Source organism: Rutilus rutilus (assembly GCF_951802725.1).
Source record: "Rutilus rutilus genome assembly, chromosome: 6".
In the NCBI taxonomy this organism is placed as follows: Eukaryota; Metazoa; Chordata; class Actinopteri; order Cypriniformes; family Leuciscidae; genus Rutilus; species Rutilus rutilus.
Genome location: NC_140214.1, coordinates 32169892 through 32197308, shown reverse-complemented (window position 1 = coordinate 32197308; position 27417 = coordinate 32169892). Strand labels below are relative to the sequence as shown.

Sequence of the window (27417 nt, the reverse complement as noted above, 5' to 3'; positions counted from 1 at the left end):
CCAAAACGATTGTCCAGGGAAAAAAAATTTGATTCACGAGACCAAAAATCGCCCATTAGATATACACAAGACGATATAGATATACACAATATCTCATGTTTAACCACTAAAGAGACGCCAGAGTCCGCGGCATTGGCGGCAAACCTCATAACGTCAAGCCGATGAAAGACTGCTCCAGGTGGGGTACATGAACGCCGAGCGCCCGGTCATCGCTGGATCAACTGGATAAAATTTTCATAAATCTTTAAATAAATCACAGATTCGAGCTTTAAACAACTACATTCTCGCCTGAAAAACTCTTAAAACTACATTTCATGATACATAAACAGTAGTATTATATGTCAACTGTATTAAAAAATGGCGCTTCTTGTTGTCATTCTCCGTGGCGCTGCCTTGTCAGCTGTCAATCAAGCTGTCACTCAAAGTTAACCACGCCCTTATTGTCATATATTTTATATCTAAATACGATCTAAACTAACAAGTTCGAAAAAAATTCACCCCCCTCACAGTTGTCAGGCACTCGGAAGCTATCGAAAAATACAATAAAAGTCCATGGGACCAACCTGTAAAAACATGAATTTATGCTGTGAAAACGGACATTTTAACATGGGGGCTATGGACATTTGCTCCCTTTTGGGACCTCCCTCTAGCGGATTTTCGATGTATTGCAGTTTTTCGCACTTCCGGGTAGGCTTCATTTTTCAGATCAGAATGTTGCCGCTTGACTGTAAACTAAACACAGTAACGAACAATGACGTCGATTTGACCATATCAATGCGAGCGCGAGTCCGATGATGAAACATTGGAAGTTATTCAACCCGAACCTCCATCACAAGGACGACTCGAGCAGGACGTTTCTCAGTGACGCGCAACTCATTTTGAGGTACATTATATGAGATGTTCCAACTGTAATTCCTCACCATCAGCATTAACAAGTGCATGTCCATCAACAAACCGATTATTTTACTTGTACTAATTTATTTACCGAGTATTTTTCTTATATATTGCGGTGAATATGTAGAAACTGTATCAATAACAGTGCATGTATGCAATATATACATTAGCCGAGCTCTAGAGTGAATGATCTGATGTAACATAAACGTTGGTAAAACAAATATTTCCTCAAAGTAGTGAGAACGACAGACAATCTGGATTAATAGACACAGTTATAGGTAATAGTGGTCCACAACTGATTAGCAGAAGTATTTCAGTAAGACAGTGATAACGTGAGTTAGCCAGTTAGCAGGAGACCATCTTTCAAGAGGAAGCGGTTTGCGAATCCTGCATTGAACTCTGAGATTTGAGAAGCAGTCGTCAGTAAAATAAAGGCAAAACAGCAAAAGTTTAGAATTATACTGCTGTGATATCGTGTTAAAGATTAATTTTAACCGCTGATTCTTAACATGCTCGTCCTTGGGCAGTGAAAAAAAACTGTCTTTACCTTCACATTGTAGAGCACAGCGTCTTCTCGACATGATGCTATCCAGTATCCACAGGAATCAGCTGCTGGTTTGAGGTTCAAGTTTTCCCTGGTGTGTGCGCGTGCAAAAAGTGGGTGGGCAATATACTAATGTTTCGTCTTGACGTCACAACGAAACGGCTTATGACTCGTTTGAAAAACGATTCATTTAATTGACCTAGAGTCGACTCTTACTTTTGAAAGACAATAACTTTATATACGGTGCACTTTCAGATTTAAAACTTTGCAGGATGGTTTCATTCACTTAGAGCTATGTTACACACTACATGAAAGGTCATTTTCAAAAATCCATAATAGGGGCCCTTTAAGGTGTCACATAACCAAAGTAGTCAGACCAATGCATCTTGAGACATAAAGACCAAGCTGTTTTCCCTATAGATTCTCAGAGATGGACTATATGGTTCTTATGGCATGGTCTAGTGGTTTAGTTAATGGATCAGTAATCAGGCTGTAGTAGATGGATTTGATTTCGGGTGAGCTCCACTGCGGTCATGACCTTGAGTTTATGTATTATGCCCTCCCTATCACACCATCACACGGTGAGGTGAGCTCAATACCTACAGCAGGTTTTCGCCCTCCCAAACACTCACATTAAGTGATAGTGGTATTGTGAGGGACTTAAATAAAACAAATTTAATAAAAAATAATTAAACAATTAAAATAATAATAATAAACAAACCTTTTGAGATTGTTTTGCATAATCTCTGGTCTGCATTTATTGACCTGGAAATCAAAGTGTTCCACTTTAACAGATGCACTAGGGTTACCTTGATTTAATTTATTAATTGTAGCGTCTTTACACAATTAAATACCTACCGTATTTTGAAGTCCGTTGCTTCAAATCAGATTCAGCTAACTCTAACTACCTTTACCTGACCAACATAATCAGGTTAGTTCACCCAATACATTTTTTTTTAATTTGAATGAAATTTCTGTCTTCATTTAATCAACCTCATGTCAACCTCAAAACAAAAATGTTTAAAACCACAACCAAGTGTATCAATGAAAAGAAAGCAAAAAAAGGACAAAGAAGTAAGAGAAGCTCAATTGCTACAAAAGCTACCAACAATCTCCAGCTTTTTTAAAAATGCAAACACTGCTGATGCTAACAACAACGTTGCTGCTGCTTCAAGTGAACATGGCGCTAGCACAACTTACCGTGATAGCAGTGATACTGAGCCGGCCTGTGATTACTACAACCCACAACCATAACCGTCACCATCACACTAAGAGTAAGACAGATGATGAACACCTGTTTTGGGAGACAAACAACGACCCAGCATTGTGGGGAGATATAAAAAGGGATTCGGTGAGAAGTATTCTTATTAACAGAGGGGCTGCTGCTTTCCCTAACCGAAGCTCAAAATATACTTCTTCCGTAAGGGATAGCGGTGTGGGTGGCAAGACTCGCCCCCTTACCAATGATTTATTACACACTCACTTACCAAAGGGCCAGATTGTGTCACGAGAGTGGCTTTTATACTCTCCATCAACAGGACTGGTGTTCTGCTATTGTTGCAAACTTTTCTCGTCCAAAAGACACGCCTTTACAGATGGATTCAGTGACAGAATTTTTGAACATGAGAGGAACCCAGGTACTATGTCCTGTATGCTAGCCTTATTGCATAGATCTAAAAACACTCAGGACTCAGCTCTGGTCAGAGGAAATACTGGAAAGAGGTACTGAAACGTGTGGTGGCAGTAATAACATTCTTAGCCGAAAGAGGACTGGCTTTCAGGGGGGAGGATGAACTCCTAGATTCGCCTCACAGTGGAAACTATCAAGGAATTTTAGAGCTGATATCTCAATTTGACCCGTTTCTATCAGAGCATATTAAAACACGCGGCCAAAAAGGAAGGGGAACTGTATCTTATTTGTCATCAAGTATATGTGAGGAGTTTATTGATGTATTGGGAGAACAAACTAAACAAGTAATCGCGAATGAATTAAAGGATGCCAAATATTTTTCAGTCATCGTTGATTCAACACCAGATTTGTTCCACACAGACCAGTTAACATTCATCTTCAGATTCGTCAATGAGAAAGGGAATGTTCTAGAACGATTCATAGATTTTGAGCCCATTTCATGTCACACAGGTGAGAGTTTGTGTGATTACGTCATTAAAATGGTAAACAACCTTGGCTTGGACATATTAAACTGTAGAGGCCAATCGTACGATAATGCGAGTAATATGTCGGGCAGATACAATGGACTGCAGGCTCACTTAAATCCATTGATCCATTACATACCTTGTGCTGCTCACTCATTGAATTTAGTAGGTGCAAACAGTATACACAGCAGTCCAGATGTCGAACAGTACTTTAGTCTGCCACAGTCGTTGTATTCATTTTGTTCTGCATCTACTCGCCGATGGGCAAAAATGTTCGAAAAGACAAACTTAACACTTAAGCATTTGTCTAATACTCGGTGGAGCTGGAGGGATGATTCGGCCAAAGCTCTCTGGCAAAATGATAGTAATATAAGAGAGGCCTTGAACAGTATAGCTGCAGATGAGAACGGAAAAAGGGAAACACGCAACAAAGCATCGGGACTGCGCACAAAGATGGACAAACTGGAAACTGCATTTATGGCGCAGTTCTGGAATACTATACTCGAACGATTTAACGTGACCAGTTTATGTTTACAAAAAAGTGATATGGACCTTCGAAAAGCGACGCGACTGCTTGAATCATTGTGTGAGTTTGAATCAGCTCAGCGAGAACTATTTGAACACTTTGAGAGGAGTGCTTTAAGTGTGACAGGTGTATGTCAGTCTTATAAGCATGAAGTACAAAGCATCAAGAAAAGAAAAACTTTTGCTGACGAGACCACAGATGGTGATGCAGGCCTTAGTGGAAGCCATAAATTTGTGGACTCATTTAATGCTACCATTGACCATCTTGTCAACTGCCTTGATCACAGAATGGATGCTTATAAACACATGGATAGTCTCTTTGGTGTTCTATTCGTGCCAGACTCAGAATCTGACAACAACATTATTACAGGAGCCCATAACCTTTCTGCTGCTTACCCTGATGACTTTGAACAGCTGTCTTGCTGATGAGCTGATTCAGTTAAGATCTTTCATTTCAATGGAGCCGGACAGATCACCATCAAAAATGCTGAAAACAATTATTGATTATGGACTGCCTTCGGTTTTCCCCAATTTGTATGTTGCCCTAAAGCTTTTCCTCACCCTGCCAGTCAGCAACTGTGAAGGAGAGCATTCATTTTCTCTCATGGCAAGAGTAAAAAAACAAACTAAGAAGCAAAATGTGTCAAGGACGTCTCAATTCACTGTTTTTAATGGCCATTGAATGCAATCTTGTGAGGGAACTGGATTTTGATAATGTTGTGGAAGCGTTTTCTCTGAGGAAATCGAGAAAGATACCCCTCAGCTAAGGCAAAGTTAAACCAACTTTTTGGTTCTAAGCTAAATGTTAGAAGCTTCAAACGTCATCAATCACGTGGCATTGTCATTTCGATACGAGCATCGGTACAGTGTGTGATACAAAAGTGCTTTGAAAACTGCATCAGAGCATCGGAGCCCCGGTATCAACCGTCCCGTCACTATCAAAAAGTACATAAAGACACTGTAATCCAAATGAATCAAGTAGTTTAATCTGAGTCTTCTGAAGAGACATGATTGCTTTATATTATAAACAGGGTTAATGTAGACTTTTATTCACATATAAAAACTGATCAACATACATAGAGCTCAACAAATAAGGTAAACAGAAGCTCAAACATCTCATGAACAACAGCCTGAATCTTTAAATAATCTGATTTCAGAACAAAACGCATTAGTTATGTGCACTTTCATATTCATTAATCTGGTTAATGGGGGAAAAAGGTCAAAGTGGTGCAGTTAATCCCAAGACTTTTGTCAGGCCAGTTACAGATTAAAATTACTGAGGAAGGGCCGCGAAAGGCCCGAAACGTTACACATAATAGTAAAGACTACTAAGAAATAAACATTAGGTATAGATGCTAAAGCTATTAAATAGCAGTCCCAAACTAGCTTTTGTTAATACAAAGTTGGTATGAGCCACCACAATCATTTAAAAATATAAAAAATAACACAAAGTGAAAATAAAGTGGCATTTTGGGGTTAATATTGAAACGACAGTTACCATGGTGAATACACAATATTAAGAACTGTTAATGAAACATGGAAACTGCTCCTGGTGAATAGAATGAAAATCATACCTGCATGCAAATCCTTCTCAGCTAACACAGGACATACCAGTAGGCTAACGTGATTTATTGGTATTTTACTTTTATTTCGTGACTTACTAATTTACAACGTAACAACGTTGCATGCTCTAGTTTCCTTTGCACTTTATACACAGCGCGCGCCGCCGCATTTGCGCGTGCAATTGAAGAGTGTGCGCTACGAACACAGTAGCCTATAATGGCTGACATGACAGGAACGTCCGTTTTCTGAGGTGAAATACTTTTTATTTCAGCGTACACATGTGTCGCTGCCTGGTAGTTCCTATTGTGCTGGGTTTTCTAAAGTAGTTGTGATTCGCCTCTTATAACATGCTCTAAATGCACGCAGAGTGTTTTTTTTTTTTTTTTTTTTTTTTTTTTTTTTGTAATCGCGGCTTTGAACGATTACGTAATCGTAGCATCCATAATCGTAATCGCGGTTAGAAATTCGATTAATTGTGCAGCCCTAACACAATACATTTTCTAAATGGGAGCTCTCCGGTGTGCGGATCTTTACTTTGTTACAGGTTAAAATTACAACACTACTTCAGTCCACTTCTCTGATAATAGAAAATCAGTAAGTGGTCAAGTTGAATCTTAGAAACTTGAATTGATTCCCTTGACAAGTAAATGCTTGGGCTCTGTGGTGCTCTCAAAACACCAGTGGAAGACAGAAAACATGGAGAGGGCTTGGGAAAACTTTTTAAATGTCATTATTTTTGCAGTTTTGTAATTCATAAATTTTCACAAAAATTACACACTTCAGCTTTAAGAACTGGCTTGTGGATTGCTTTCACCTAAAATTGTGCAGTCTTGAATTAATAGTAAGACATGAGTTCTGCTCTTCTGAAAGTCTTATATGCCTGCTGAAAAATACTCAAAATTGAACTTAATGTGCAGCAGTCTGTTGGTAATGGAATGTCACATTCGACTATTTAAACCTAAATCAAATTATAACATTATTGAAATATCTTTATATTTTTTTCTGCAGGGATTGTGTCGCTTATCTCCCTGGCCGTGCTATCATATGAACGCTACTGCACAATGATGGGTTCCACAGAAGCTGATGCCACCAACTACAGAAAGGTGGCCTGTGGGGTGGTGATGTCCTGGGTTTACTCTTTAATCTGGACTCTGCCCCCTCTGTTTGGTTGGAGCCGCTATGGCCCAGAAGGCCCTGGAACCACCTGCTCTGTAGACTGGACAACCAAGACAGCTAATAACATTTCTTATATCATCTGCCTCTTTATTTTTTGCCTGATTATCCCCTTCCTGGTCATTATTTTCTGCTATGGTAAGCTGCTGCATGCCATTAAACAGGTGAGTGAAACATTATCCACTGTCATTGGTTTTCTGAAATAATTTTTTCTGCTAAACCTTTTTGCATTTGTCCTTAGCATTTCAGTATTTGATTAAGGTTAGGTTGTTTGTCATTTAGCAGCTGCTTATAGTCCACCTGGGGTTATGTTCCTTGTGCAAGGGCACAATTCTGGTAGGGGATCTCAATAACTTTCTAGTTCTGGAAGCCAGCCAAGATCCCTAAACGAAAAGTTCACCCCAAAATCTTCTTTTTCGACATCTCTTTTTGCATCAGTGAAGCTATGAAAAGCACAACACCATAATGATAACACCATAAAAGCACCATAAAAGCTTTGGATTCCTTTTTGCTTCAGTACTCAACAATGTTTCCAAAATAGATTTTAAAAAAAATTGTGCAAATGGCTTTAGTTGTTGCATGTCTCGTAACCAGTTTCGTAAAAGTGGGCCAGTTTGAAATTCCAAATGAAAACATTTTGAGAGATGCAGGAAGATTAAATATCTTTCTGTTCTTCATACAAAGTTTTTTCATGGTTTCAGTTTACTTGGAAAATCGTTGCCCAACCTAAATTTATAGTGGATACCCCAATTTATTTATGATTTCACTGGAATGAAAAGCGCTCTGAAGAGAGGTGAAAAATGATATGCAAATTGTGTGCGTACCGACCACTGGCCCACAGAGGGAAGGGTAATAATGTGACAGATGGATTTTAACTGCTGATAAAAGTAGTGAAACAAACAACTTATTATAACTTAATGCATTCACCTTTTTCAGCAAATATGAAGGGTGGATTTAGAGTGCTTTAAGGGAACTGAGCTTTGGCATTTTTCAGACCTGAGACAGTCTTGCGCATTTACTTCCTGATGCTCGCATGCGCTCTCAAGTGGCCAAGACCCCGAGTGTGGGTATTGACACAGGACCTATTAGAAGCTTCCAGACAGGTGTGTTGGAGAAGGTTGAAGATGAACTCTTCAGGAAGCTTGTCTTCCAACAGCAGGAATGGACCCTGATTTAGATGGTCAAAAAACGAATGTCACAACGAAATCATAGAGACCCAAGTGGAAATCCCAGATGAAAATTCTTCACTTTACAATAAACCAATAGTTCTCAACTCCGGTCCTGGGGACCCACCACTCTTTGCATGTTGTATGTCTTTATTTAACACACCTGATTTGGATCAACAGCTTGTTAGAACTGAATAGAGCGATGGGTCACTGGGACCGGAGTTGAGAACCACTGCAATAAACCAAGAAGTGCAGAAAGATTTGATTGTGTTTGTCTTATTATTTTACAGACATTTTGACTTAGCCTGTACTGTTTTTTAACAACATTACAACCATCACCCAACAATTTCGACATCTTGAAGATAAGGAGACTCATGTGCAGACAGACACAGTTGTATGGGAGGGAAGTATGAGGAGATATTTGGAATAAGTTGCCTCCTAGGAAACAAATCATTTTCAATGAGACGGTTGGGTGGAATTTAGAGCAAGATAACTTATGAATGTGAACTTGTGAGATAACTTATGAATGTGAACTTGTGAAATAAGTTGTGTGTTTCTAAGAACATTGGGTCAGCCTGACTGTGACAGAATTATTTATTTTTTTATCTTTTATGTTCTGGTGTATTTACTTCGGATATACATTTGTTTTCAAGCCATCCCACAAGTTTACTTATCCAACTGGAAAAGTCGAAGGAAAACTCACAATATCTTTTGTTCAGTCTCTCTGTCTTTCTCTGGCTCTTTTTCTGCACTCAATAGTCACTTTGTAGAATATTTTAAGTGGCCTGTCCAGTTTAGTGAAAGCTTCTGTTGCTACTGTATTAGCATTCACTTTACCACTGCATCATAATCGCTAGTGTCGTTGTTTCACAGATGAAGACAGTCTGACTTCGCAAAGCGCATGCATGAATAATAGCTCAAGATTCCTGCCGCTACAGGCAAAAATAGCACTCCTTGTGTATTTTATCTATTTATTTTGCTAATTTACATACATCTGGACTCTCTAGACAAATACTGCAGTGTCCTCCCTTGTTGCAGAGAGCACACTAATAAATCAAACTAGCTAATGGTGTTGAATTCCCGATTTAATAAAGCGATCTTCTTTCGACTGTATGATGCAGTGAGAGTAAAATCAATTAATCTGCTTTAAATTAGATGACTAGTCCTTTCTCTGGCTTTTTTACAGATGAATAATTAATTATGGAAAAAGTTGGAAGTGGAAGTCCTGAAGATATGTTATGAGCTCAGGACTGCTGTTACCTTTGGGAATATATGCTCTGAATGACATATTTCATAGTCACAAAATGAGACTATTTGCCAAACCCAGGGAAAATCTTGTCATTAGTTCTTTGGAGTTGGTTGACTATTATATGCAAGTTTGCATGCAACTTATTTTGCTTGTAGGCCTATGTGCTAGCTGTTGATGTTAAGTTCACAGGAATTGTTGAATGCACTCAGAACGCTGTGTTAGATGTGTGAGAGATATGTGAAAATACATTACGTACTTTGATTAGAGAGGCTGCTGTTGATGTGTTTGCTCGAAAACCCAAGTAGACAAACTGTGTGGTTTCTCTCTTTCCTTCTTCTTGAGGGGCAAATGTGACTTCTCTTCAGTTTTATATATCTTATAGCTTTTTATATCTTAACAGATGTATGTTTAAGCAGATGGAAGAACTCTCAGCTATGTATTTTTGCTTCTAACAGGCAAATTAAATACAAGCTCTAAATCAGTGATTGTCACAAACTGCTGTGAAGATCCAAATGCAGTTTTATTGGGGAAATCCAAAATCATGATTCATGTAACAGGCTTAATATCAAGGCAAATCATGACTGAGTCCAGGAAACAGGGAAATGGGTTCAAGACCATAAACCATAAACCATGACAAGGGAAACAAGAGACCGCACTAAGATCAACAGCTAATGACACACAGGTGGATGTAATCACATGATAATGAGTCCAGGCAAAGGTTTATGGGAAATATAGTTCATGATGGAATGGCAAACGACCAGGGAGGAGTGCCCTCTGGTGGCTATCATGTTCAAATGCAAATTTTAGACTATTTAAACTACAAACTACATCTGTGCAGTCTGTTTTGACTGCAGTTGCTTTTGCTTGTATGTAGCCTACCCACTGGTTGTCATGATTATGTGACAAGCTTACTTATGTTCACCATGCTTGAAACATTCGCAGTGGATGTTTCGCTATTGAATATGTTTCTCATACCTTAAAAAAAAACTTGGAAAAAACAACTGGAAAGAGTGGCATATACACTTCTTAAAATCCCCATGAAATCAAAATTCATTGTCCTTTTTATGGAATATTGCAGTATTTATTAAAAATTATTATTATTTGTATTATTTATTTTACATGTGCCCTTGTAATCTTTAATCAAAAACATTAACGTCTCATCCCCCGGCCTCCCAATGACATTTCTTTCTATGATGTGTATACAAGTGTGGGCAAGTTTGTCCAATGACCAGATAAGTTTACTCCTACAGTTGCCTTTTCTAATTTTAAATAGTTTACAAAGTGAAATATTTGACATGCTCTGTGGTCTTTTACAATCTTAACTTTTACACCCTATACCTATTGAATGCCTGTTGACAAGGGCATGCTCCAGGGGTATCCAATCCTGCTCCTCAAGCGCCATGTTCCTGCAGACTTTAGCAGAATTGCTTGGAAGTTTCTAGTAATCCAGAAGACATTGATTAACTGGTTCAGATGTGTTTAATTAGGCCTAGAGCTAAACTCTTGCTGCGTCCCAGTTCGCATACTACCCGTCCTAAATAGTATTCGAAATTAAAATTCGTAGTATGTTGAAATAATGAGTATTCCAAAGAGACCTGAATGGGCTACTTTTTCTGGTTAGAATCCGAAGTGCAGATCTGTGCACACTCTAACGGCTAATATTGCCCACAAGCCAGTGTACACTGGATGAGGATTTGATTAGAACTGCAAACTCAAATAAAAAGGGTTAAAAAACTACAAACATGGTGGGAGTGGAAGTCCGACGTTTAGATGAAGGGGTTTAAGTGAATAATTATCAGTATCTAACCTGACAAAATATATTTATTCAATGTTATCCACATTATATTTCATCTGCAACAGCATTGTGAACTTTTGAAATGATACGTTTGGTCATTAAATTTTAAATGCATCATTATGTAAACTGCAAACACACGAGGAGAGTTCTTCAGACCCACGATAGGCAGATCAACAAACTGTACCCCAATATTATTAACCACTGATTTGTAGAGGGGAGCTACATTGCCCATATCAGAAAGATTTTGGGAAACAGAGGTCCCAAACCAGATTATCTCAGTTTTGCTTTTATAAAAAAATTTAAAATAAATCATTGACATCCTTAATTTAACTTCATGCAAACAGTTTAGTAATGACTCAATTGACCTCCTGTCCTGTTTTCGTACAGGAAGTTACACATGAGTGTCGTCAGCATAACAGTGAAAAGATACTTGCCTTTGATAAATAGAACCTAAAGGTAACATATAAAGTGAAAACAGAATTGGACCAATAATAGAGCCTTGCAGAACACCACAAATCAATGAAGCAGATTTGGAGTAAAGTTGACCTGTGTTAACTGAGAAGGTCCTATTAAAGAGAAAATATTTAAACCATTCAAGAGCCATACCCCAAATACCCACAGTCTTTTCTAGGCGAGAAATAGAATGTCATGATCAATAGTATTGAACGCTGCACTGAGGTCTAAAGACTCGAATCACCAGAATTAATAAAAATAAAAATATAATTTAAAACTTTAACCAGGGCCGTGTCTGTGCTGTGATTTGCTTTGAACCCAGATTGAAATTTTTCACAAATGTCATTTTGATCTAGAAAAGCCTGCACTTGGTTTAATGCAACCTTTTCTAAGACTTTAGAAACATAGTCTTAGAGCTCAAACATGACAGTCTGGGGCTCAGGTCAGGAAGTAGACAGACTGGCTAAACCGACCGTATGCTAGCTGTCTCACGTCACCAAGGTCAGATAAATCCCATCACATAGAGCCTCTTTCACCTAGATATCATCATAGAGACTGTGTGTCTGTTCCCCAAAATAGGACATACAAAAAACTTCCAAACCCATTGTAGGATTTGAGGGCGAAACCAACACAAATTAATCTTCCAGGTGATTTGTTCAAACATAATTCCACACAGAACTCAACATTCCAGACCCCAAATCACCAATCCAGAGCCATAAAATCCAGGCTCCAACCAGTCTACTACGCTAAGAACTTTATGGCCAACTAAAGCAACTAAAGGAAGACCGTTGACAATGTTAGATGTTTTGAAAAGACACAGCAGAAGTTGCTGGATCCCACAACAGATACACAAAACAGACCATCTTCTTCTTAAGGAACTCTGAATGATGCAGAGTTAAAATCTCTTCAAGCCATGAGAACTGAGATTTTACCTATAACAATACATAAAATCATCCCAAAACAATTCTCGATGGACTTATAATCAAACATCATGCAACTACATAATTCTATATTATGTCTACCACTTATATGTGTGTCTAATAGGCTTAGATGCCATATAAGTCATGATTTGTTATAACTATTAGATGTTTGAATGAAAGTGTGTCGTGTTTCCTATCAATATGAGTGTATGTTCTTAACTCAAAAGATGGCTTGATTGAAGTCTGTGTAAAATGTTTCGTATTCTTATAATAGTAATAATGTCTAAACTGTGGCCTCTGAACTATCTGCTAGAACTTGGAGAGTAAGGAGACCACAGATAAGCATTAGATTTACGATAAGAAGTGAAGAGAACGCCACCTCCTAAATAAAGCCAGTGTCTAATTGGTCAGATCTCTTCCAGGAGGTTGGACAAACATTTGAGTTTAAAATCTTAGCACCCGAACAAAGCTTTGGTTAGAAAAAAAGTGCGCGAAGGGAGATGAAGAGATAAACCAGACAGACTAGCAACTATGTAGACGCGCAGAGGCGAAAGAACCCAAATCAAGATCAGAAGAACGGGTTCAACAGCTTCATTCAAGCCATCTAACTACTCTCGTCTCAATTTTCTTTCTTTTCTTAGTTTCCTTTCTTTTCCGTTGTGAGTCTCGGTTCTAAGTTAAGTTTTGCGGCGAAGTTTCGGTCCACGATTCGACTGCAAAGCCTGTTTTCCAGCAACAAAGACTTTCCATTCATCCGCCAGCACACCACGTGATTGGCCGCCCCAGGCACAAGGAGACGCCAGCCAAGGAACCTGGGAAACCCCTTTCACACTGACCAACTTCAAAGGGAATCCCCAAAAGCAAAGACAAGCAAGTAGCCTTAATTAATTTAAGGCTACTCTTAATTTAGTCCTAATTTGTAAGTCGCTTTGGATAAAAGCATCTGCTAAATGACTAAATGTAAAATGTAAATGTAGCCTCCAGACTAAACTGGTGCATTGATATAGATTTAATAACCCGCCTAAGAAACGATAGAAGGGTTAAACTAATGGTTGTTGGTTCGTTCAGGTCATGTCAAGTGCATAGAAACTTGGGATTTCATCATCTTACTCTTAAAACTCATTCTTTCCTCGCTCTCTTTCTTGCTGCAACTCGTATGAATGTGTGTGCGTGTGTTTGTGTTACTTGTGTTATGTGCTTACAAATTTAATGTCTTAAACTGCTGATCTAAGTTACCTTGCTAATAAATAGTGTTTCACTATAATTTGGATTTTTATATCCGCTGCAGAGCTGATAGTTACGGCCAGTTCAAATGAACCCTGAACGAGTCATTTGCTCGGTCGTAATAAGTGATTCTTTCGAATTCCCTATAAATTAATTAATAATTCCTTTGAGCTAAATTGACCTGTCAGAATCACTCAAATACGTTACACCATCTAAGGGTAAAAATGTAATTGATGTTCAACAAATAAAAAACAGATATAATACAAATGAGCAAATGATAAAGCTTGGGTTACTGAATATTAGATCCCTAACTTCAAAAGCACTTATTGTTAATGATATGATTACAGACTATAATCTAGATGTGCTGTGTTTGACAGAAACCTGGCTAAAACCAAACGATTACATTACTTTAAATGAGTCCACCCCGCAAGATTACTGTTATAAACATGATCCTCTTCTGAAAGGCGAAGTTGCTGTAATTTATAATAATATTTTTAGAATTACTAAGAAGTCTAGTTTCAAATATAATTCTTTTGAAGTGTTGGTGCTTAATATAGCAATATATATAAATGATAAATCACTTTTGAGATTTGTGCTGACTACTGTATACAGGCCACCAGGGCACCATTCAGACTTTATCAAAGAATTTGCTGACTTTCTATCAGAGTTAGTACTGGTTGCAGATAAAGTCATAATTGTTGGTGATTTTAATATTGATTGATTGATTGATTGATTGATTGATAGATAGCACTTTATTGTCCGTGTACACGGAAATTTGTCTTGCAATACAACAGTTACAACGCAACAACCTACACAAAAAGCTAAAAACATATAAGCATTATATGTTTTATATATACATGTAGATTATAATAGCATTATAATAAAGCATTATAATATACATGTAGATAACGAAAAAGATGCATTGGGACTGGCATTTAAAGACGTTCTTAACTCTATTTGAGTTAGACAACATGTGTCAGGACCTACTCATTGTCGTAATCATACCCTAGATCTAATATTATCACACGGAATCAATGTTGATGCTGTTGAAATTCTGCAGCAGAGCGATGACATCTCAGATCATTATCTAGTCTCGTGTAAACTTAATTTAGCCAAGGCTGCAAAGCCGACTCCGTGTTACAAATATGTTAGACCTATCACTTAGTCACAAATATGATAGACCTATACTTTATTAATAATCTTCCTGATCAGTTTCATCATCTCAGCATCCCAGATAGCTTAGAAGAACTTGATATTGCGACAGAAACTTTTAACTCTCTCTTTTCCAGCACTTTAGACACAGTTGCTCCGTTAGACTCGAAAATTATGTTGGCATTAGTGGAAATGCATTAACATGGTTTAAATCATACTTATCTGACTGTTATCAGTTTGTAGCAGTAAATGAAGAGATGTCTCATCGATCACAAGTTCAGTATGGTGTACCACAAGGCTCAGTATTAGGACCGTTGCTTTTCACTCTGTACATGCTACCGTTGGGAGATATCATTAGGAAGCATGGAATTAGTTTTCACTGTTATGCTGATGATACTCAGCTCTATATTTCTTCATGCCCTGACGAAACTTACCAATTCACAAAATTAACGGAATGAATAAAAAATTGGATGACTAGTAATTTCCTACTACTTAATTCTGAAAAAAACTGAGATTCTAATTATTGGACAAAAACTTCCTCACGTAATAATCTAGAATACTGTCTAACACTTGATGGCTGCTCTATCAAGTCTTCGTCGTCGGTTAGGAACCTGGGTGTGCTCCAATCTTGATACCAATCTTTCATTTGAAAGTCACGTGTCTGGTATCTGTAAAACCGCATTTTTCCATCTTAAAAATATATCTAAATTACGTCATATGCTCTCATTGACAAATGCGGAACAATTAGTCCATGCATTCATGATGTCAAGGCTAGATTATTGTAATGCTACCATGGGTGGTTGCCCTGCATGCTTAATAAACAAATTACAGCTGGTCCAAAACGCAGCAGCTAGAGTTCTTACCAGAACCAGAAAGTATGACCATATTAACCCAGTTCTGTCAACACTGCACTGGCTCCCTATTAAACATTGTATACATTTTAAAATATTGCTGATTACTTACAAAGCACTAAATGGTTTAGCTCCGCAGTACTTGAGCGAGCTCTTAACACATAATAGTCCTTCACATCTATTGCGATCTCAAAATTCCGGCCAGTTGATAATACCTAGAATATCAAAATCGACTGCTGGCGGTAGATCCTTTTCCTATTTAGCACCAAAACTTTGGAACAGTCTTCCTAACATTGCCAGGAAGCAGACACACTCTGTCAGTTCCGGAACCAGGAACACTTCCCATAAATCCTGATGTACTCATTACATCATAAGAAGAATGGCGTCTACGCTAATATTAGTCTCTCTGTTTATCCCGAGGTTTACCGCAGTCCGCCGGATCCAGGCTGTATCCAGATCTTATGAAGGACCTGCGCCTGGACGCGACGACAGCGCAGTCCTGAAATGTCAACTAGGCTCTTCCCTGTAAAGGCATCCCTCACCTCCCTTTACCTCTCTACATATAAAGCGTTGTCGGGATAATTCTGGTTCGCGTGGCTACGTGGAAGCGATAAAAATTCTGTATCATTCATTTTAAGGTCAGACAAGTTGTATGTTGAGGGTTGATTTGTAGGAAAGGACTACACGCCTGCGCACATACTGTGTATTCAAATGCACATACCTATAGACTGAACTCGTAGTGCGCATGTGCACGCCATTAGCGTTCTCACTGGTTCGCGTTTTTGAAGTTTGCGCAGAAAGAACGAGTTTTCTGTTAAACGGTGTCGTGTTAGCGGTTCCTAAGTTAATAACTAATGATTGTTGCGACGGAAGTGAATCAATCAAACTAACTTTAGCTGGACAATAACTTTATTCTAGAGCTGCTATAAAGCCAAAACACTTTACTTTAATTTCCTATTATCAATGTAAAGCTGCTTTGGAACAATCTACATTGTTAAAAGCGCTATATAAATGAAGATGACTTGACTTGACTTGACTTGACTTGACTTGACTTGACTTTAGATAAAAATGGGAATTTTGAGATAGGATGATAATTTGATAAAACACTCAGATCCAAATTAGTTCTTTTCAAGGGGGGCTGTACAATAGCATATTTAAAACTCGTTGGAGCTACTCCTGATGTGACACTTTTATTAACTAATGTCAGTAAATTCTTTAATGATTTTTGATGGAACAATATCACAACATCAATTTGTAGATTTCAGCTGACCAATTATCTCAGCTAAAGACTGAAGTGAAAGAGTGAACTGATTGAATACCACAGACGTAAAACGAGCAACCGAAGGGTCATATGAATCGGGCACAATCTGCACCCTGATATCCTTAGTTTTCTGAACCAAAAAAACAAACAAATCATTACAAGCCATAGCAGGAAGAGCAGGATAAGTGACAGAAGGATTAAGTACTGAATTGATCATATTAAACAGGATTTTTTTATTCTCACTATACCTTGAAATGAAAGGAAATAGTTTATTTTAGCTAGTATCCAGAGATTCTATGTTGTATGACATTTGTAACTTATTCTTCTTCCACCTATGCTCAGCTCTCCTACATGCTCGTCTCATGTCTCGTGTGTCCTTGTTTAACCAAGGTTCTAATTTGGTTTTACATCTCTTTACCCTTAATGGGACTATTGAGTTTAGGATAGAGGAGCATGCAGATTTTAAGATATCATAAGAAACATTCACATCTAAATCAGCATAGGAGCCCTCAAGAGTACCAGTAATTTCTGATTCAGAAAATACGGTCTTAAACTTCTCAAAAGTAGACATGTTTACATTTCGAACCTGAGAAACTGGAGGACTAACACTCCTAATGACACATGGAGTAGTAACAGAAATGATAATAAACATGTGATCTGAGAAAACTGAGTTTTGAATTTCAATGTCCCCAACAGAAAGGCTCAACATTAGTATAAGTCCAGGTGGTGTCCATGTTCATGAGTAGGACCATGTACATGATGAACAAAGTTGAAAGAGTCAGTCAAGTCCAGAAAATCTTTAGCAAGCTAATTAGATGAACAACAAACATGCACATTGAAGTCCCCCACTATTAAAAGTTTATTATATTTCAGGCAAATATCACCTAAAAAGTCTTTATAAAGTCTATTAAATCCTTATTCAATTTTGGAGTATGATATACTAACTGCACAGGCTATTGGTTTTGTCTGATTAAACTGAAACATCTGTAGTTCAAAACTGGTAAAAAGTCTAGTATGCAGTTTACGAAAAGGTGCTGGACTATCAAAGGCACGGGGGGAATTCAAAAAACCACACTGAAACGGGAGCAACTCTGAAAACGAAATTAAATCACTAGTTTTTAACTAGATCTCAGTAAAAAAATTAATGTCCAAATTCTGAGTATTAAAAAAGTCCTTTAAGAAAAATGTTTTATTTGGCATGGACACTACAAGACATTTAAGGTGTCTTGTTGTGTCTGGCACCAAGACATTAGCAGCAGATCCATCAAGTCCTGTAGGTTGCGAGGTGGAGCCGCTGTGGATCGAACTTGTTGGTCCAGCACATCCCACAGATGCTCAATTGGATTGATCTCTGGGGAATTTGGAGGCCAGGGCAACACCTTGAACTCATTTAAAACCTCATGTTCCTCAAACCATTCCTGAACAATGTGTGCAGTGTAGCAGTGTGCATTATCCTGCGGAAAGAGGCCATTTCCACCAGGGATAACCATTGTCATGAAGGGGTGTACCTGGTTTACAACATTGTTTGGCTAAATTTATGTCCACATGAATGACCGGACCCAGGGTTTCACAGCAGAACATTGCCCAGAGCATCACACTCCCTCCACTTGCTTATCGTCATCCCATAGTGCATCCACAGGTAAACACCCCACACCCACATGTCCGTTTGCGTGATGTAAAAGAAATGGGACTCATCGGACCAGGCGACCGTCTTCCTCTGCTCCAAGGTTCAGTTCCAACGCTTGCATTGTAGGTGCTTTTGATGGTGGATAGGGGTCATCATAGGCACTCTGATGGTTTGCAGCTACGCAGCCCCACATGCAGCAGAATACGATGCACTGTGTGTTGTGACAAATTCTTCCCGCAACCATTATCACAATTTTGTATGACTTGTGCCACAGTGACCTTCTGTTGGCTCGGACCGGACAGGATAGCCTTCATGCATCAATGAGCATTAAGCACCCAACACCCTGTTGCAGGTTTGTGATTTGTTCCTCCTCGGACCACTGTTGGTAAATCCTCACCACTGTCGACCGGGAGCAACCCACAAGCTTTGCCATTTCAGAGATACTCTGACCCAATCTCCTTGCCATAACAAATTGGCCCTTGTGAAAGTCACTCACATCTTTATTGCTGCCTTTTCTCCTGTATCCAACATATTGATTACGAGAACCGATTTTTTGCATCTAATCTTCTCAGACCATAATATGTGGCCTTGTCAGGATATGATCAATGGTATTCGCTTCACCTGTGGCTGCTCATAATGTTTTGGCTCATCAGTATATGTTACATTTGGCCTAAATGTCATTTTTAGCATCAAATCTATTTTTTTTTAATGGCAAACAGACTCAGGAAAAATCTTTGGTTACACTTTATTTTAAGGTGTCATTGTTACAGTGTAATTATATATTTAAGTACTGAGTAATATTAAGCAAGTGTACTTGTACTTACTCTAGGGTTAGAGTAGGATTAGGATTTGGTTGAGGTTTAGTTGCATGTAATTATGCACTATGGCAAGTACATGTACTGTAGCATAACAAGGACACTGTAAAATAAAGTGTTACCAAATCTTTTCATTCATAACTTTTCTGGAGAAGTTGGATGACTATGATGAATATAAATTTTGCATGCTACTTGTACTGTTAATATTTACATCTTTATTCAGTTATGTCATACATTCTCTGTGTTGACTCTTGCTTTGACATCTCAATCACTGTTTTCGTGCATATTTTACACTGATCATAGTTATGATCTAGCAGCTGTTGAAGCATGCTTTCTAAACCATCAACTTGACATTTTTGACAGCATTTAAAGTAATCTCCAATGCTGTTTGTTTGTGTACTAGTGGCTAATGTTCTGATCCATATACTGTACAACATCAACAAATGTCTTCAAACAACTATTTAGTTTTTAATTTGACTATATAACTTACAATAATTTTAATGGTGTTCTGGAAAAATCCCACATATCTCACGAATGAAACTTGTGAGGTAACGCAGCTCTGTTTCACTTGGTCTACACTATCACACTAAACTGCATTTGAGTGTGTTGAAAGTTATAATGTTATTCTATGTGTTAGTTTATCTGTATGAGACTAGCAGTTAGCTAGATCAGTGGTTCCCAATTCCAGTCCTCGTGACCCTAGTTTTATGTACATTTGCTCACCTCTACATTTGCGTATCTCTGTCAAGTCGAAGTTTGTCACGGACGTGGAGCTCTCGGCATCTCGAAAACACCACGCCGATATTGATCCTCGTTTTAGTTCTCCTTTTGTCCCAAAGTCTGCTTGCCATGGTCCATAATGTTTGAACGAAACAACAACAGCGTGGATAACCAGGGATAACAACCAGGGGAAACGCGGATATTACGTCATTGACAGGCGACAAGTGGGACAGGGCGACAGGGACGAACCATTATTTAAAATTGGAATTTCTCTGAAATTAAAAATCTTTGGGAACTTTTGGGATATTGTAAGTACACAACTGCAGGAAATATATCACACTGTGCAAGTGATTTTGGGGTATTTTATTACAAAAAAATCTTACATATTGTAGCTTTAAAGGCAGGGTAGGCAGGATTTTTCTAAAAAACTTTTTCCCAAATTTGTTTAATCTGTCTTTATATACCAATACATAATTCAAATGTAAGTACTCTGAAAAAGAGAGTATAAAAATCGAGTGTCTGTAGTCCTCTCAGGGCTGCAATAAACACAGTTACTTATTCCATTCACTCCCACCCCCTCCCTTCTGGGCTCCTTCCAAAGCCACGCCCCCAAAACACATGAGCGCGCGATGCCGACCGCTCAGCTGGAGGAGGACGCGTTTACCAGCACCGAGCGGAGAGAAGCGCAGTGCATGTAGTGACATCATGTCAGAATCACATAATAAAATACCTAACTTTATCATTATGAATATAAACAACTAACATGGCTGTTAGTACTCACTATCAAGCTAGCATATCGATACTGGTAAAGTTTAAAATATATTGAGTTTGATTCGGTAACGAGCTAGTAACATAAGGCAAAGCTAAAAACAGGTTGCATTGATACACGTTTTCCCATTACCATCAGTTACACTGTGATGAAGGTGAATTTCGTGTAAGATTCATAACATATACGGTGTTTTGCATGTAAGAGCTTCCACGATGAAAGCACTGTTGGCTCTGATGAGGACTAACGTTACACTCCGGAGACAAGTAGCCTACCTTTCTACCTTACTAGTTCCTTTTTTTGCCTTGTTTGCCTTCGCTGACTGTATACGCAGGTACTGGGAATTTTGACTGCTCTTTCTCTGCCATAATTGTGATTCTTCCTAGCTGCCGTGCCTCTCTCCGTGCCTCTTCCCCTCCTCGAGTCAAACGGGTGCGCGCATGTGGGCAGCTCCTGTAGCAGGGGTGGTAGCCATGGTAGCGAGGGAGAGTGACAGTCGCCCAGCCAATCATTTCATTCGTTCCGAATGGAAATACGTAGCTGTGTTTATTGCAGCCCTGAGAGGACTACAGACACTCGATTTGTATACTCTCTTTTTCAGAGTACTTACATTTTAATTATGTATTGGTATATAAAGACAGTTTAAACAAATTTGGGAAAAAGTTTTTTAGACAAATCCTGCCTACCCTGCCTTTAAAAAGATTGTACTGGTGCATGGTTCCTCACTAGTCTGGGTTGCATCACCAACAGAGCCTGCATTGGTGTGATTCAGCAGTACTTTGATACAGCACAGTGTTGGACGTGACAGAACTAAGATTTTGGCCTCAGGTGCTGGATGCGTTTGTCGGCCTACAGAGACATTGGACGGACCGGTTTGGACATTATCAGTCCTGCTGCAGCTGTGTGGAGGTTACATTCTGGCCAGCTCATTGCCTTGGGCGCAGGCTCCACGCAGACAGATACAAATCCACACGTGTTTTTACAGCCTGAGGACTAACACTCCAACCTACAGGGGAGAAAAAGAGAGAAAAAAAAGTGTAGTGTGCAAAGAGAAAAGGAAACAAGCACTCCTGCTGGTAATTCTCTACTGAAAAACTCTACAAGGATTTTCATGATGTGATTTTTGATTGGATTTAATCAGCTATGAGCTACAGCAAATGTTACTGGAGTTCTAAGTATGACCATGTAATAGATGTTTGTAAGCTCAGGAAGTGGCTCTCTCAGGCTTCCCTTACATAAGGTTACGTTCACTCTGATTGGCATCAGCAGCTTGTAATTAGCCTCCTCTGGAACTCAGATTACTTAGCACCTTGTGGATTGTATGCTGAGATTAAACCTACTATGATTTGCAGTGAAGTGCAGTATGTGTGCGTGTATATTATTCATGCCTGGGGAACATATTATCCTTGTATTAGTATAAATTGTACCTGGCAGATTGTCTGCACCAGGTGTCATTAGCAAGCCATGAGTATGCATGAGTTTCCAACTTATCCCCCCCCCCCTTCCTGGCTGTGAGTAGCATATATAATCATATTGTCATAGGGGTTCTAAGGTATATTATGTCATAGTTTGTTAAATAGTCTTTTTGTTAGATATGTAGGTATCACTCTATTTTAAGGTGATGTAGTTACACGTTGCTACATGTACTTTATATAGTAATAACAGTAAACTATGCATAATTACAGGTAACTTCTGTAAACCTAAACCAAATCCGATAACACTTTATTTAACAGTTTCCTTGTTACAAATGTTATATGAACTTACCATAGTAAAAACAGTAAATTATGCATAATTACATGCAACTAACCCTCAACCAAATCCTAATCCTACCCTAACCCTCTAGTAAGTACTGTACATGTAATTAACTATTATTACTCAAAACTTAAATGCATAATTACACTGTAACAATGACAACTTAAAATAAAGTAAGTACATGTAGTTAATTAATATTACAATGTAACTACGTCATCTTAAAATAAAGTGTAACCGATATGTATAAACTTAATGTTTTTCAACTAAAATCATGTCGTATTAATCATTAACTTCTAATTAATGGGTGAATGAGCAAAGAGCAAAGAGAAAAAAAAAAAAAAAAAGAAAAAAGAAAAAAAAAGAAGGAATGTGACCATTTTATTTCATTGTTGTCAATTCAATTTTCTGTGAATTTTTACATTTTACATGAACTACAGAAACCAACACTGATGCAAGAAAGAATATTAATTATTCATAAAATTGTATTTGAATATATCATTATATGATTTTTTTTTTTTTTTTACAAAAAAACTACTGGAATGTTTTTAAACAAAATGTATGCATTTTACTTGAATAAACTTTCAGTTTCAGATAAAAAATGTGTTTTTGCTTTTTCATGCTTATCAACAAAAATCTGTCCCTAAAGAGTGTGTGAGAAACGTGAAAGACACCAAAAATATTTTTTTATTTTATATTTTAGTATTTCTGAGACTAATCTAACTAAAAAAAAGTTGACATATTTTGTATAACATCATGCGTAAAGTGTTAAAAGTTTCATTTATAGATTTGCTCATGTTGAATACAAGCCTCTCCAACCTAGGTGTGTGAGCAGTGATACATAATGGTAATAACACCCAAAGCCCATTATTGCTACTTACAGGCAGTATCAGCAATTTGCATTTCATTATATGCAATGGACTAATCAAGTTCATGGGGAATAACATCATGCAATCTTTGAACACACAAAAAAAAAAAAAAAAAAAAAAAAAAAATCCTTGAAAGCAAGTTTCCTATTAATTCACTGTCATTTATTTAATTAAAATTTCATGTGTTCCCATGGTGTAAACTTTGACTGACACACTGAGGTAAAGATAAATTATTAACCTGTGAGAAATCCTTTTGTACATGGCTTCTTTTGAGAGTGAATAACAGTGGTTGTGACAGGAACTTGAGTTTTGAACGTTTTCAATTGCTGACAGGGTATATGGGCTTTCATCCATATCTCATCATTAAAGCTAGTGTCCCATGCCTGTAATTTACTTTCAATTACATTGCCTCTTACATCTCAGTTTATTCTGCAGAAACTGCTGGAATAAGGGTTGCCAGCTTCATTGCTCTGATAATTTCCTGTGATTTGTTCAATCCAAATGTCTGCGCAAATTGTGAGGTATCAAAAATATTTATTCAGATGACAGTTGACTGTTTCTTGGAAAGGAAAATAGCTTAAATGTACTGGCCTGTGACAATAAAACAACTGCAAAAGATGTATAGTGTGTGAGAAAATTAGATCTTTGATTTTTATTTTATTTTTTTACAGCAAATATTTGTATGGCGTTCATATGGCACCAAGAAAAAGTAAATTTTTATAAAATATCTATCTATCTATCTATCTATCTATCTATCTATCTATCTATCTATCTATCTATCTATCTATCTATCTATCTATCTATCTATCTATCTATCTATCTATCTATCTATCTATCTATCTATCTATCTATCTATCTATCTATCTATCTATCTATCTAATTTAATTTGACAGCCCTACAACGAACCTGGTACTAGCAAGGTACCTAATAAAGTGGGCCATGAGTGTGTGTGTTACCGGGGATATGTATATGGGGGATATATATGTATATACATATATTATTTATATATTTATAAATGTTTTTTTTTTTTTTTTGAGCCAGCTGTCGAAAGCAAATTTGTTCAATGTAAATGTACCAACTTACACAAAAATCAACATCATTGGGCCAGCCTAATTAAGCTGCGGATTCTGCAGAGACAATATCTGTAAGCAGCATTGCAGCTCTCAGACACACACTCCACTTATCTATCACACATTCACAGCAGTTTTATGGGATTGTGCCTGCTCTAAATTCCACCTACCGCTCTCATTGAAAGTGATTTGTGTCAGAGTTCCCCATCTTACTTCTGTATGCACATGAGTCTCTCCTCACCTGTGAGGGGCTGAGCATAGTGGGTGATGGATGTTACAGTACAGATCAAGTTAATGTTGGTAAAATAATTAAGCAAACACAACAAAACTGCCCTTAGTTTATTGTAAAATAAAACGAGATTTGAACGAGCATGGTAAATATTTAATTATGAGATTTTTTACCATTCAAGAATCTACATTTTTTACATTATTATAAAAACAATTAACTGCTGAGGTTTGTGATGGGCTGGTATACAATAGTTCACGGAATCCATCCATGCGCATAGACAATACGTTTCTAAGTTTGACTGATGACGTGAAATATTTTTAATGATCTTGTATAGGTGCATGTACAGCTGAGTTTCATTATAAATTCACTATCTATTCATGCCCAGCACTTATTCCATTAGTCAGCAGAAGTCAGATGTAGTATTATACAGTCCTTCGACCAGGCTGAAAACAAGTTGTCACAAACATAAGTTTAGTGAGTGCTTTTTCTAATTAACCTTCACAATGCCCTTTTCAGGTTTTATTGAGAGTGATACATGTGAAGTTTGTATTCGAGAGATTCAAGCACAAGTTTCCCTCCTTTAATTACACAAGTAAAAACGGAATTGAGGTGGTGGTGGGATGCCCTAAGATTTGACACCCATATAAAGCTCCCATGTACAATATATACAGTATCTTTAGCATTATTATTAGGATTGGACAAAAGTCTGAATTTAAGAAATAGCTTCCTTTCTATTCAATATTTGGAATTTGAATTAAAAAGAGGATGAGGAATTAAACACACAGATTTTATTAGTTTAATTATTAGTTTTGTCCTTATATTTTATTACCACAAAACAATTAGCTACAAAATATTAATTAACAATTATGTTATGACGTATAGAGATAAACGTATAATTTAAGGTAACAGAGATTGTTTTGGCTTTATAGCGGTTCTTTAATAAAGTTATTTTTCCAGCTAAAGTTAGTTTTGATTGATTCGCTTCCGTCGCAACGATCATTTGTTAGTAAATTAGGGGCCGCTAAGACGACACCATTCTCTCTACACAGACTTTAAACGCGAACCTGTGATAAACGCTGATGGCGTTCACATGCGCATTAAGAATTGGTTCTATAGTTATGTGCGTTTGAATATATGTGCACAGGTTTGTAATTCCCTACAAACCAAGGCTAAACAAAGTACTGGTCTTTTCTTATAAATTTTGATACAGAATTTTATTTTATTTGGTCATTTTGGGGTAGGTACGCGAAACGAATTTTCCCGACAACGCTTTATTTGTAGAGTGGTAAAGGGATCCTCCATAGGGAGAGACTAGTTGGCACTTCAGCACTGCGTTGTCATCGGGTCCAGGCGAAGGTCCTTCGTCAGATCTGGATACGGCCTGGATCCGGCAGGCTGCGGGAAAACCTCGGGATAAACAAAGACACTAAAATTAGCGTAGATGCCATTCTTCTCATGATGTAACGAGTACATCAGGATTTATGGGAAGTGTTCCCGGTTCCGGCTGACCTAATCTATGCAGCCTAACATTGAATTATAGAAGTCAATAATGTATTATGTGAATGCTAGGTCAAAGAGATGTGTCTTTAATCTAGCTTTGAACTGACAACTGAAATTCCAGACCAGAAACAGGAACAACATCCAAATACTGGGACAACAACAGCTTCACACAAACATACAACGAAAATGACTGACAAAATGAACAACAGGTGTGAAATGAACAGGGTAACTATGGTAATAAGCAAGGGTTACCAGGGGAGCAAACCATGGAGCTAATGCAAACAAGGGAACACAGAAACAATGAGAACAGAGTGCATATAAATCGCACAACGAAAGAGAACAGTCTTGAATTACAAACACTCAGGAGAACATGGAGAAATACAACCAATCTACCACAAATGAAAACGGACAAAGAACTGAACAAAACAGGGAGTATATATACAGACTAAAGGGCCATTCACACAGAACATGTTTTTCAAAGCAAAGAGTGCGGGCAGTGGAACGGGGAAAAATCGCAAGGTCTCGAGACGCGTTGAACTGTTGAACAGATTTTAACTTGAGCGCTGTGTTTTTAGAACGCAATGTCATGCGTGAGATGCTGCAAAAGACTCGAGACGCGTAGTGAGTAATAACAATTAACTACATGTACATACCATAGGGTTAGGATTAGTGTGTTGTTTGGGGTTAGTTGCATGTAATTATGCACAATTTATAGTAATTCCTATAGTAACTACATGCAATGTGTAACAAGGACACTGTAAAATAAAGTGTTACATAAATTCATAAAAGTGTAATGTAATTGTAATGTATAGAGTTGACTGAAAACAATGTGGTGGATTTGTTTAACAGGTTTTTCCATGCATCTGGTAGAAGTTGCCACAGTTCTACAATGGATTTAGGCCGTCTGTCTCTTCATATAATTGCATTCAAAAACCCCATTCCCTGTATGATTTTGTAAAATGAATGATGAAAACGTTTTTACTTAATGTTCTTAGATGCAAGATAAGTCAATTAATCTATCTCCACATTCATCAGAAACAGCTTATATGTGAGTTAATTGGTTAAGTCAGTTTTCTAATAAAAACCTTCATCTGGAGAGGACTGCAGTAGTGGCCAAGAGCGAAATTATGATGCTGTGTTTTGATCTG

At 37.8% G+C, this 27417-nt stretch overlaps 1 protein-coding gene across 1 annotated transcript in view; it reads left to right on the top strand.

Annotated features, from left to right (window-relative positions):
• tmtopsa (teleost multiple tissue opsin a) overlaps positions 1–27417 on the top strand; it is a 78214-nt gene that overhangs the window by 6031 nt on the left and 44766 nt on the right. The window contains exon 2 of the mRNA XM_084411011.1: positions 6689–7017. Coding sequence (XP_084267137.1) covers positions 6689–7017 — 329 coding nt within the window. The remainder of the gene's footprint in view (positions 1–6688; positions 7018–27417) is intronic.